Source organism: Beta vulgaris, chromosome 1 (assembly GCF_026745355.1).
Source record: "Beta vulgaris subsp. vulgaris cultivar EL10 chromosome 1, EL10.2, whole genome shotgun sequence".
Taxonomy (NCBI): Eukaryota; Viridiplantae; Streptophyta; class Magnoliopsida; order Caryophyllales; family Amaranthaceae; genus Beta; species Beta vulgaris.
In genome coordinates this window covers 45,659,490-45,671,624 of record NC_079202.1, presented here as the reverse complement: position 1 = coordinate 45,671,624, position 12,135 = coordinate 45,659,490, and the positions used below count along the sequence as shown (strand labels likewise).

Below are 12,135 nucleotides of genomic sequence, written 5' to 3'. Positions count from 1 at the left end.
AACAGGTTGTGCAGCGCATATCTGAAAAATTACTGATACATCAGTTGATGAATAAGAGTCGACAAGAAGAAACCAATGCTAAGGAGGCCATCATTTCTTTATTCAAGCGGGAATTGCCCAATGACGTGGTATAGTTCCTTCCAGTACTTAGTGTTCACTTCTCTTTATCTCTCTCCTCATCATTTCTTAGGACAAGCACGAAGCACCTACCTATTCTCTCTCTTTCTTTATGATAATTTGTTAAGGTGTCGACGATGAGCATGAGAGAAAGGCCACAAAATACTCCCAAGTTATCCTGGACGAACTTACTGATTCTACAGAGGCCAAAAGGTTTAAGAATTTGGATATGGTCTCAGCTGTTCAACATATTCTCGCAAAGATCACTCTGTTAACCAAAGCGATCTGTTTTGAATCACTAATCACATTCCTAGAGAAAACTAGCATGGACTCTACACTCTATGCATTAGTCTCAAAGTTCCGGACAGATACGTGCGGCCTGACCAAGACTTGTGATTGTCATTGGAGTTAAAAAAACAGAACTAAATGCCAGGTCAGCATCCTGCATTGCTATTTGCAAGACACGAAAAACTTGTAAACAGTGGTCAATTGATATGATGTCAAAGCATCCATCTAACTGCTGAGAGTCGATAGATATGAAATTTAAGGTCAGTCCTTGACTCCTTGTGAAACACTTACAGAAAGCAAATGAGGATGGACTGGAGGAAGCGGTTTTCTAGAAGCGAGAGAAGCAGTGAAGTTGCTATCCAGCAACGTTACTTTCAAGTGACGTCTAATAGTCAAGTATCTTCTGTATTCATTCTATTGCTAACACAGCTTAGCGACCAACACAGATAGATTATGAACAGAAATGAGAGATTAAGGAAGTAAGAACATTTTTCTTCACAATTTCCAACATACCTCTCTCTCTCTCTAGTTCCCTCTATTTTGTAGCAGATTTTCCTACTCTCTCCTCTAACTAACTTTCTCTCCCCAAGTTCCTTATTCTTCAAGCTACTACTAAACTAAACTAATTATGCAATACCAAGATTGCCCCTCTCATTAGGTCAAATGTTACAATTGCATAACTTCATTTCTGCAAAAATAGAGAGGAAAAGACAAAAACCTGTAAAAATAACTAATAAAAAATCGACAAGATAATGAGGATATTTTTCTTCAACAAATTAACCAAAATCTTTGATGATAAATCATCTATTATGTCTGACATTTAGTCGATGAAACAAATTTGTTATAACAGCAAGTGATATTGACAAAGCAAAAATGGTAATACAAGAAACAACAACATGAGATTCTCTAGGAAATGAACAATGCTTGACAGTTACATCTCCATTCTTTCTGAAAGTAGCAACGACAAAACCTGGATCATCCTTAGCTTTCCATGCCAAGGCTGGAACTGTTACCTCCCGAGTCCCATCGGGGTGTATGATATCACAAAATTCATGACTGTGAGCACTAAAAACTATCCTGCCAAGTGCCAGTATAAGAAAAATAACTTGGTCAGTCACTTGAAAGCAATCATATGCTTTGTTTCATGGAATTTTCACACTTCAAGTACACACTTAAAAGTTCAATTTTAAGACAAAACAGGTCACTGGACTCCCAGATATGTACCAGTAAGGCCCTATTCTTGTGGACTGAAATTGACCAAAGTGAATTGAACTTAATGGAGCTGATTTAAACTGAACTTGTGGGGGAAAACTATCTGACATGACCTGAATGGAGCTGAACCGGGGAAAATTAAGTCCAAAAGAAGAAGGGACTAAGAGATACTCGGAGGCAAGCCATGTAACATAGGTTTTATGAATATTAATTTCAATCTTTACTACACAAGGTGAAAAAATTGGTGGGGAAGGATGATAGCTCATAATTTGTGTACTCAATAATTTCCAATGTATAGCAAGACAACAACTAACAACAATGGGTGAATTGACCAATAGAACCTAGACTTCTCTGAAGATTCAAACAAAGATAGCAGGCAAGAATATCTATGTTGCATAATCATGGCAGTACCTGGGTTTAAGTGCCTGAAAGATGTATTCAGTTGCATTTGGTGGAACAGTTTGCAGCAAGTCATATGGGCCAGAATCAGCATCGGTCCTGAAAGCACTTTGACATCATATCAAAACAAGGTTTAATCATAATTTCCAGTAAATTGGCAGAATTTACAAAATCACATGTTATCATGAAGGAAACAATTTACAAATGCACGAGCACTATTTTGAAAAAATGGCAATTGAGACTCCAAACATAGACCAAACTACGCATGAACATGACTAATGACTAATGACTAATGAGTCGAGCTTATTCCAAACACCTAGAATGACAGGTTATTAAAAATGAAAGGAAGGCCAGGCTGCAAGGACAAATCACAATGGCCAAAAGATCTGTTATGGCTGACTTTGTGATCGAAAGCCTATAAGTTTTAGCTGTTAAAAAATTTGAACAAAGGCTATGAAATCTGGAAGTATGCGCATTTCCTACAGAAACCCACCTCCGTAGTAACTTTAGACTGTCTGGAAAATAATTCCAGATGGTACTGGAGCTGCTCTCTTGACTGCAATATCTCTTTGATATCTGTTGCAAGGGAAAATGAAGCAAAAGGACAGGACCAGATTGTGATGATGTAGGATTGTCTCTCCATCTGTACTGATAGGAAACTTCACTGGCTGCAGTCACTTTGACTCTTTGTTCTCTTCCATCTTCAGTTCTTGTTTGTAAATATGCACTTTCCCTTTCAATTACTGTCTCCACGTCTGATAGAAGTTCATTGTTGCCACAAAGCAATGCCATGGCATTGAGTGAGATAAAACTAACATTGCTCATTTCAAAGCTACCACACCCTCCATGATTCAGTTGTGGAAAACTGCTAGCAACACGGTGAACTAAGCTGGCCTTCAACTTACTACATTCCCCAATATCCCTGTCACCCAAAGTAACATGAAAAGGCAGGTGAAGGTAGGGACCTAACATCCTTTCAAATTGTTGTACCAAAGATGACCAATTTTCACTTGTCAACTGAAATCCTTTGGTAGAAACATCTCCGAGGATCAAAAGCATATCAGGCTTCAAACTTTCAAAAGATTTCTGGTTCACATATTAGCTGGTGTTAAAGACGAACTAGTTAGAACATAATTCAACAGAAAAGAATGAACATAAAACATTAAATACATTTAAAAGTGGAAGCTTTCCAAAAGATATCAAACTATTTAAGATGCAGAAGCCTCTCTCACCCAAAAGGTTGGGGGGAAAAGAAACCGTCAAGAACAACTTTATCAGCAACGATATGCTGGAAAGGTCACATAATCAGTAACTCCATGAAGATACAGCTATGTTGTCTTCAACATTCGTAATTAGGGAGGAGATTCTTCTAACTTTGGTATCAAATCCTAAGCACACCTCAGGTGATCCTTTTTCATGATATAACATTCTCCTATGATTCCTATTCCCTAGTAGATTAACATCATACCTTTGCATATAAAAAATACTAAGTTGACAAAAGTCAGACAGCTGAAAAATGAAATTTCAGGAACATCTCATGTACAAACAACAATTTGATGATCATAAATAAAGTATAACTTTGCACTCCATAAGGGACTTGTAATAGACTGATAGAAAGGGGGAGGGGAATTTTAGGTATGTTAGTTAAGGGTAGCTTGAAGAATAAGTTAGAGAGTTAGTGGGGAAGGAACTCTATATATAGAATAGATTGGGAAGAGAGAAAAATTGTGCTGAAAATATTGGAGGATTTAGTTGTTTAGTTTTGGGAGAGAAACAAGCCTCTCGAATGCTAGTTACTATCTTTCTTTTACTTTCAATTTCCAGATTATCAATCAAATATCAGTTTTAGTCCTTACTCTTCTTCTTTAATCTGCTTTGAGATATCAATTTATTACATGACTACTTAATAATGTGAACTTGGCTAAAGATATCTCATATGGATATGTCTCCAAATGTTTGGCCTAATATGAGTGTCCGAGTTTCAACACCCACATAAGAGTGTTGAACATCCAATATAAGTAATTGAAGTAAAATAAGGAGTACTAGTACTTCTAGCATAGGTGACTACAGGCCTCTTTAATCACCTTCAGAAAATCGAAATACACCTTCCAACGTTCAGTATGTAAGGTTAAAGTTATCTAAAGATGACTGTTCAGAATAAGGTTGGGTCAATCTCTTGGCTAAAGTTTGTTGGCTACAGAGATAGAAATTTGTTGTACTTAGCTTCAGCTTTAGCATTATCTTTTCTTTTTCTTTTTTTAATCCTGAATTGTTTAGTCTCAAGTCCTAGTAAGACGACTCATCTTTGTATTACACTATGAACTGCACACAATTACATGAATGATTAATCAAGTTCTTCAGACTTCTATACCCTATCAGAAGTTCAGAACCTTGCTGTGATCTTTTTCTATATTCCTCTTCCCTACATCTTCCTTGGTGCAATGGCCAAGCACATGAATTGTGAATGATGTTGACCCTATCTTCCTCAGTCCCTCGCTAATCATCTTCTCCCTCGTGAAAAACAGTAAGCTCTCTTTTACCAGATCTCTCTCCTAGAAATTTCAACTTGAAGGCTAGGCTTTTCTTTTTCAAATCTTTTGATGCTATTTTTTCACTCTCTTCTCCTACCATCGCACAAGATTCAGCCACCACATGTCCACATCCAATCCTGCCCATCAACCATACTACATCTCCTCTTTCAACTACAACCTCTCAATAACTTTAGCACACTCTTAGTCATCTCAAACAGCGTCAAGCCACTCTCAATGCTATTACCAAAGGCCATCTAAACTTATTTTTTTTGCAAAACTCATTATTTAATGGTGAAGAGAAAGCACCCCAATTCCTACCAACTACAACAATTCCCTTAAAACCAGGCCACTCCTAATTGTCCACAACCCTACTTAGATAACATCAATGGTGGTACATCAAAGGACAATTCTCTAAACCAGTGCCCATCCTCCGAGAGTCGCACACTTCCATTTACCCACCACCTTGCCCAACTTCCTCATCGTATCAATTGCAAGCCCATGCTGCAAATACCATGACCGACCCATCCCTTCGTCATAGCTAATAGACTCAGGTGCATCTCACCATGTAACCCATGACCTCTCCTCCCTTTCCCTTCACCAGCCACAACAATGCGTACTCTCCTAAGTCATGCAGTTACTATCATTGGCATTTAAATTGAGACAACTTAATTCTGACCAAATTCTTCAAACATATTAACTACATATTTAAGCACCAAACCCATCATCCTATTCTGAATCCTTTCCACAATATCACCCTACATTGCAAATTTCAAGCTACTGGATCCATTTTCTACACTAACAAGTAACAGCACACAAAAAGTCTATAAAATGCATATCATAAATTCATTAGAAACTTCCAATATTTTTCATAATAAAAGTATCCAACAAATATTAAATCAAAGATTGATAGGTCAAAGAAAAGATACCGAGAGAAATTGAGACATGAAGAAGTCTCTGAAGAAAACATCGACGAAAGAAGAATCTGTCCCACTTAAGAGCAAATTAGAAACAAGAATGGCGGTCAAATCTTGAGGATTATCCTCAAAATCAGCAAAGATTTCTGCTTTAGAATTAACATTTGAAGGTAAAATAACATTGCAAGATGGAAAGGTAAAATGATTTAGGTATATATCAAATAATGTAGCAAATAAAGTCACTGATGCTATGATTCTCCAACCATCAAACATTTTTGTGCTGAATGAAAATTTGGAAAAAGAGGAGAGAGAAATTAGGGTGAGGCCTGAGATATAGGAGTTTTGACTTCCGCTTGAAATTTCTTTTTGAGCAACTCATTGGACATTATCGACAAACTAAGGCTAGATGGGTGGCTTTGGTATCGAGCCTGTGGCTTGGACCATATTTTACTTTGGGTTAAAAAAAGCTCAAAAATATAAGTTTCATGGTTCGGGTATTTTGACACTCGGTTGAGCGATATGTGGTCTCAATGTCTTCTTGAGCATCAAGGTGCAAAGTTTGATTTGAGATGGGGACTTGTGTACATGTGATGAGCATGAGTAATACTTTTGAAATAACAAAGGCACTTTATTTGGTTGTGAGTGAAGGCGTCAGTTTGGTTAATGAACTGCTTGTTAAACTGAAATAACTAAATTTTGAATAGAATTAAATTGAAATGGGAGTAACTGTAATTGAAATTAACTAAAAAAAATAGTTGAACTGAAACTCAAATAAACTGTAAATGAAAAACCAAAATTCAACTGCAACTGAACTGGAACAAACTGTAATTGAAAATAACTATGAAAAGTTGAAAAGTTGATCGATCAACTGAATTGAACTGAATATTTAATTGAATTAACTAAATTGATTCAAACTGAAATTGTTTTAAACTTATTTTTAACTATACCCGAACTGAATTCACATATTACCCAAATTCATCGCAAATATGTAGGTGCACCAGAGACCATGGTGCTCTCTGTGCACCTGTTTAATCACTACGTCGTTTAGGTGATTTTGTGTGGGTTTGTTGTTAAGTTTGTCTCCCCTTAAATAAATAAATAAAAAACATGAATTTACTCCACGGAAATTGCGACAGTAACCCAGTTTATTTCACACGAATTGCGACAACGGGTAACTACCCAATATTTGCTCACATGAGGAAGATATTTTCCATAAGGATTATCTACTACTTTTCAAATGATAAAGATATATATAGTCCAAGAGACAAGAATGGTAAAGAGGAAAAAATACATATTTTCCATCAGAAAAATTATTCTAGAGGAAAGGCTAGTTTATACCACCTCCATTTTTTTGATAGATTTCCCGTTTCTAAAAAAGAACATGAATATATCAAATACAAAACACGATATTGATTATAAAATAACATATATGTATATGACTTGAGAAGCAAAAAATTATGAAAATAGTCATAACAACGAGTAAAAATATAAAAAGAACATGAAGTTCTAAAACAAAGAACATCATACTGATTATAAAAGAACATGATATAATACAATAATGAACAACATATTGATTATAAAAGAACATGTACGTATAATAGTTGAGAAGCACAAATCTGTAAAAATAACAATAATGAATAAGGACAAAAAAAAATTCATACTTTTTATCATCTCGTGGGAGTGATTTGCCGCAATTCTTGAAAAGTTATCAATGTTTTCCATAACAAAAATTAATAAATAATAGTAGTTTATTTTTTTTAAAAAAAAAAGTTCAATGTGATGTTATCATCTCGTGGGAGTGATATGCCGCAATTCTTTTTTAAAACCAAATATCTTTCCTTTTCTTCAAGATTGCAATTTGATATTTCAAGTTATGCGTTTTGGAGCAGGACCACGTAGAGGAAGGTGGTCTCTAGTCCACCATGCACACTTTGCAAATTCATGATAGTACTCTAATTCACATACAAATTTTGTCGTGATAATTTTTTATACGGTTATTTCACCAAATACCCCTGACAAAAAAATTTATTCACCAAATACCCCGACTTTTTTCAAAATTCACCAGATACCCCTAACTTCTAAAAATATTCACCAGATACCCCAAATGTTGACGGACGTTAGTCTCCATTAGTGTTTATTTACAAGTTTACCCTAAGTCAACCTAATTAACTCTAACTAACCCTAACCCTAACCCTAACCCTCTCTCTCCCCTAACCCACCAGCCCCCCTAACAACCCCAACCCACCACCAACCTCGGCCCCACCAGCCCCACCTACCCCCTCCCCTGCAGCCACCAACACCAGCCCCCTCCCCCGCAACCACCAACACTAGACCCACCCTCCCACGACTCCCTCTCCTGCAACTCCCTGCACGCAGCTTCCATTTTGATGATGGAAGTTGTGTTTCTCTCTCACTTCGCTTGCGATGGTAGTGGACGACTGAGAAGATAATCACCCTCAGCCCGGCGGCGTTATGAAAAAAGTGGGATCTCCGACGAATCAAGCTCATCTTGTTTTTTCATCAAGGAGATTGGGTTAAGCATGAAAACTTTTTCAGCATATTTTCCGTAAATTGTGGCCGTCAATGTTCCAGAAGTATCCTCGAGTTTAATTTGAAAGCAACACCTATTATGTTTATGTGAAATATGTATAGAATTATTTTTTTTGTAAGTGTATTCTATGGATTTTTTTTCTTGTAAATTAAGAGTACATGGGTTCTGCAACACTGGTTTTTCCACAGTAAACACATGGATAGCTTGTCAAATATTCAGCATATATGCGTTTGCGGCAATTGTTGCAGCTCATGTACCAGATTTTTTGATTTGCACTTCTAATAAAAGATTTTGAATGTTGCACCCTGAGAACAAAAAAATGTAGTTCTTTAGTTATTATTATTTTTCTAGGGGAGTTTTGGGTATATAAGGAGTGTACAATATCTAGAGACTTAGGGATGTTGCTAATCTGGGAAATCTCCATTGTTTTGCCCTGAAATTTCTTGTCCGATTTTATTTCCTTCAACTTTTCTTCATTTTGCAAGACCCTAAGAAGGATAAGTGATAGATAATTGCGTTAATGTTGTCATAAGGTTGGTGAGTTTGTATTTTCAAAAAAAATAGGGAGTTGTATTTTACCATGTATGGAGAGCAGTTGCTTCAGTAACATCCGGATTTATAAGAAATGATGACGAAGACTTTGTTGAAAGAGACAGATCTTTGGTTGCATACAAAAGGAGGAAGAAATATTTTTTAATTAATACAATATATATCCTTAATTGAGTTAAGATGATAATATATTAGTCATACCATTGTATGATACGACTTTCAATCGCATGGCAAGGATAATTGTCCACTTGTGCATTTCATTTGCGATAGCTGCACCTTCATTATCTTTAAAGGGCTCCCACATGGTCAACATGATTGGTTTTTTCCTGTTATAATAGTGTCACATATAGTAGTGTATGCATTAAGTGGGAAAATATGCATGCATTTTAAGGATATTTGAAGATATAAAGAAAGGAGCTTACTCGTGGTTTATGAGGACAAACTCTTGTACTGTTGATGGTCCACTATTGGTGTTGATAGTTTTTGTTTTAAGTATGTCCAGTACCACACCCAAAATATCTGAAATTTTACCAATTATTTAAGAGAAGGATAATACGTTCGAAATTGGGAAGGAGAAAAGTAAAAGTATAACTTACCAACTTGAGAAAGGGAATCAACATATTTCGAAAGATCGCCAAAGGGAACCAGATTGAAAAAGGTGTTATTTTTGAGGATTCCTCGTCGTCAGTAAGCTCAATAATAGGGGTTTTTGCATTTATCATCCATTGATAAACACGAGGCACAATATGGTGTTTATGTTTAATGGGTTTCACAATTGCATTTGAGATTTGATATCTATGTAGAAGTTTAAGAGTGTTTGTAAACAACTCGACATCAGCACCAAAAATCGCAGCTTGAACTTTTGTACTCTTCAAAATGAAAGAAAAAATTGTGTTGGATAAAACATGCATATTCAAGTATTATATTTATAAGTTGTGTTGTTCTTACCTCTTTATCTGCAAAAACAAGTCTTTGGAAATATTTTGATGTGTTTTTTGAATAACGTGGGTAAGACTTTTCTCTCACTTGCACCTTTGTTGCCCAATGCTTCTTTGTATGAGGAGTTACCTCTTTTATAGGTAGATATTGCGTCGACATCTTAATAGTCTGCATGGAAATAGAAAATATTAGGAGTGTAATAGTTATTGCAACTATTGATGTATGAATTAGAGAAAGGAACTAACTTTTTGAAATCATCAAGTGCATAAACTCATGTAGGAAATCAAATAGAAAGGGGGATTGGACATAAAATTGATGTTTAATATTTGTATAGGTACATAAAAAGAGAATCTAGTTTATTAAGAAATATTGTTGTTCAAATATTATTGGTTGTAACATATACATAGAACACTTGTTAATTTTTTGCACTTTCAGTTAGTATTTCCTTGTAGACAACATTTTTTGTATAGTAGTCAGTTGTTTCAGTTGAATGGGGTTTAATTAGAATTTTAACGGCTTTTGCAATCTTAGCTCTTGATAATGCTACGTATAGTTGTCCATGTGAGAAAACTGGTTGGGGTAAATATATCCCAACTTTTTCAAGATTTTGACCTTGAGCTTTATTAATAGACATAGCAAAACACAAGCGTATTGGGAATTGTGTTCTTCTAAAGGGTATGGGAAACTTATCACTTTTGGAAGGTTGTAAAGGAATCCTTGGTATGTAAACTCTTTTACCACATTGATACCCAACAACAATTTCAGCATCAATTACATCTTTATCTAAGCGACGACGTATTAAACGCGTGCCGTTGCAAAGACCTTTTGAGGGGTTTATGTTTCTTAGCAAGATTACAGGACAATTAAGTTTTAATACAAGGGTGTGAGGAGGTAGACCATTTAGTGTCAAGCTATTTAAAAAGTCTTCATGATGTTCTTGTGCTATTGGATCAATAATTTTATCGAAGCTATGATATATTATAGCGTTTCCTGGAAATTTCTCTATGAGAATCTTATTAATATCATCTACGGATTGATATTTAGGTTTTAGAATGGCATGATTTATAATAACATTTGGATCTATTGCAGCCATGTTTAGATTTGGAAAAACACTCTTTATTAGCGTATTTCGAGAAGTTGTCTCGTCAATATACGGAACAATCATTGAAGGTGGGAGTTTGACCATGTCATTTATTGTTTGTGATTCGGTTTCATTTCCTATTCTTAAAAGGAATTCACAAAATTGAGGATCAGATTTTGCACGCATAATTTCACATAATTTGATCTTTTGTAATGTGGGCCAAACTTTAGATCTTACTAAACTTGCATCAATTTGTTCTTCTCTTCTTTTTTTTGGAACGACGGGTAAAACTTGCCGGAAATCACCACCAAATACAATAACTTTAGCACCAAAAGGTAGATCAGTTTCCATGATATCTTTTAGCATTTTATCAACTGCTTCAATAGCTTGCCTTTTGGCCATAGAAGCCTCATCCCATATAATTAATTTCGCAGCTCTAAGAAGCTTTGTGGTATTGCTTTGTTTGCTTATATCACCAGTTGTTGTGTTATCGATGTCAAGTGGCAATTTAAATCGCGAATGACAAGTTCTTGCCACAGGCATATTTGATGCAGCAATATATTCCAGATGTTGCTGATGCTAAAGCTATAAAATGTTGTGATCACAAAGTAGTTAATAGGGCAATATATAGATAAGTTTTTCTTGTTCCTCCTGAGCCATCGATAAAGAAGGCTCCTGGTTCGTTGGATATTACTTTTGCCATTATGGTGTCATATGCACATTTTTGTTCTTTATTTAGTTTGGACACCGAAAGTAGATCTTCTTCAGACGCTATTATATTTGTTTCATTTTCTAATTCTTTAATTGTTTTCAGATTTTCTTGTAAATTGATAGCTCCATTTATTAAAGGAAAATTATTTATATCTTTTTTCATTGATTCTAATATGGAATTAATACTTTGGAGAACCTTTATTCTTATAGTTTCTTTTGGTAAATTGGAGTATTTAAAATCCTCACTTAATTTATGTTCGAACTTGTTCCATAAGACTTTTGGATTAATTGGATTACAATATGCTAGTAATGTAGCAAAAAGCATTCTTAATGAGTATGGCATCTGAAATAGAGAAGCTTCTTCAAGACATTGCTCAATATAAGTGTTTGTCTCTAATAATCCATTTAGTAAGGCAGCTTCCTGAAATGAGGATGTTTCTTTTCCATTAATGGTTTTTAAAGTCTTAAAAGAAGTGGCACCTTTAATGTGGTTTAATAATAAGCGCAAATGGTATCTTTCACCTTCTATTAGATTAGCAGTTACAACAAGGCCTACGACATTTCGTTCTTTTCTAAGATTCCATGTTTTGCTTTTTTTATCCCATACATAGAACTCGGGGAAGTCTTTGTGTAGCAATTTACTTGTATTTAAATCAATTTTGTTCATAGCGAAATATTCTGTTAGCATTGTTTTTGAGGAAGACTCGGTATTTATAATGTTATTTAGATTAGTGTGTTTGGTGAACGTGATAAATTGTCTATCTTCAAGATGTAGTTGTAAATTAATGATGGGGGGATGAATTTCATATAAAACGAATTTATAGATCCTCCACATAGCCTCTG

General features: G+C 35.3%; 2 protein-coding genes across 3 annotated transcripts; both read right to left on the bottom strand.

Moving 5' to 3' along the window:
* Window positions 1-1,155: 1,155 nt before the first annotated feature.
* Window positions 1,156-5,908, bottom strand: LOC104892662 (uncharacterized). Of its 2 annotated transcripts, none has more exons than XM_010678652.3 (4): window positions 5,474-5,908; window positions 2,510-3,102; window positions 2,029-2,124; window positions 1,156-1,482 (listed from the first exon to the last, which is right to left on the bottom strand). In XM_010678652.3, exons 1-4 carry the CDS (start codon window positions 5,732-5,734, stop codon window positions 1,206-1,208), a joined length of 1,227 nt encoding a protein of 408 aa, XP_010676954.1. In that variant the 5' UTR covers window positions 5,735-5,908; the 3' UTR covers window positions 1,156-1,205. The 2 variants fall into 2 exon arrangements, with proteins under 2 accessions (XP_010676954.1, XP_010676959.1); XM_010678657.3 differs by having other exon boundaries at window positions 2,029-2,115; window positions 5,474-5,903.
* A 4,007-nt stretch (window positions 5,909-9,915) lies between these two features.
* Window positions 9,916-11,124, bottom strand: LOC104893996 (ATP-dependent DNA helicase RRM3-like). The gene has a single exon (XM_010680151.1). It carries the CDS (start codon window positions 11,122-11,124, stop codon window positions 9,916-9,918), a length of 1,209 nt encoding a protein of 402 aa, XP_010678453.1.
* Between the last annotated feature and the right edge of the window lie 1,011 nt (window positions 11,125-12,135).

What these genes read in the sequence shown, in the direction of transcription:
- LOC104892662 (XM_010678652.3), bottom strand. Translation starts at nt 5,734, where the DNA reads ATGTTTGATGGTTGGAGAATCATAGCATCAGTGACTTTATTTGCTACA. An exon ending in AGTCTAAAGTTACTACGGAG is followed by an intron (nt 2,125 to 2,509) that starts GTGGGTTTCTGT and finishes ATGATGTCAAAG; the next exon opens with TGCTTTCAGGACCGATGCTG. An exon ending in TTTCAGGCACTTAAACCCAG is followed by an intron (nt 1,483 to 2,028) that starts GTACTGCCATGA and finishes GGCACTTGGCAG; the next exon opens with GATAGTTTTTAGTGCTCACA.
- LOC104893996 (XM_010680151.1), bottom strand. Translation starts at nt 11,124, where the DNA reads ATGCCTGTGGCAAGAACTTGTCATTCGCGATTTAAATTGCCACTTGAC.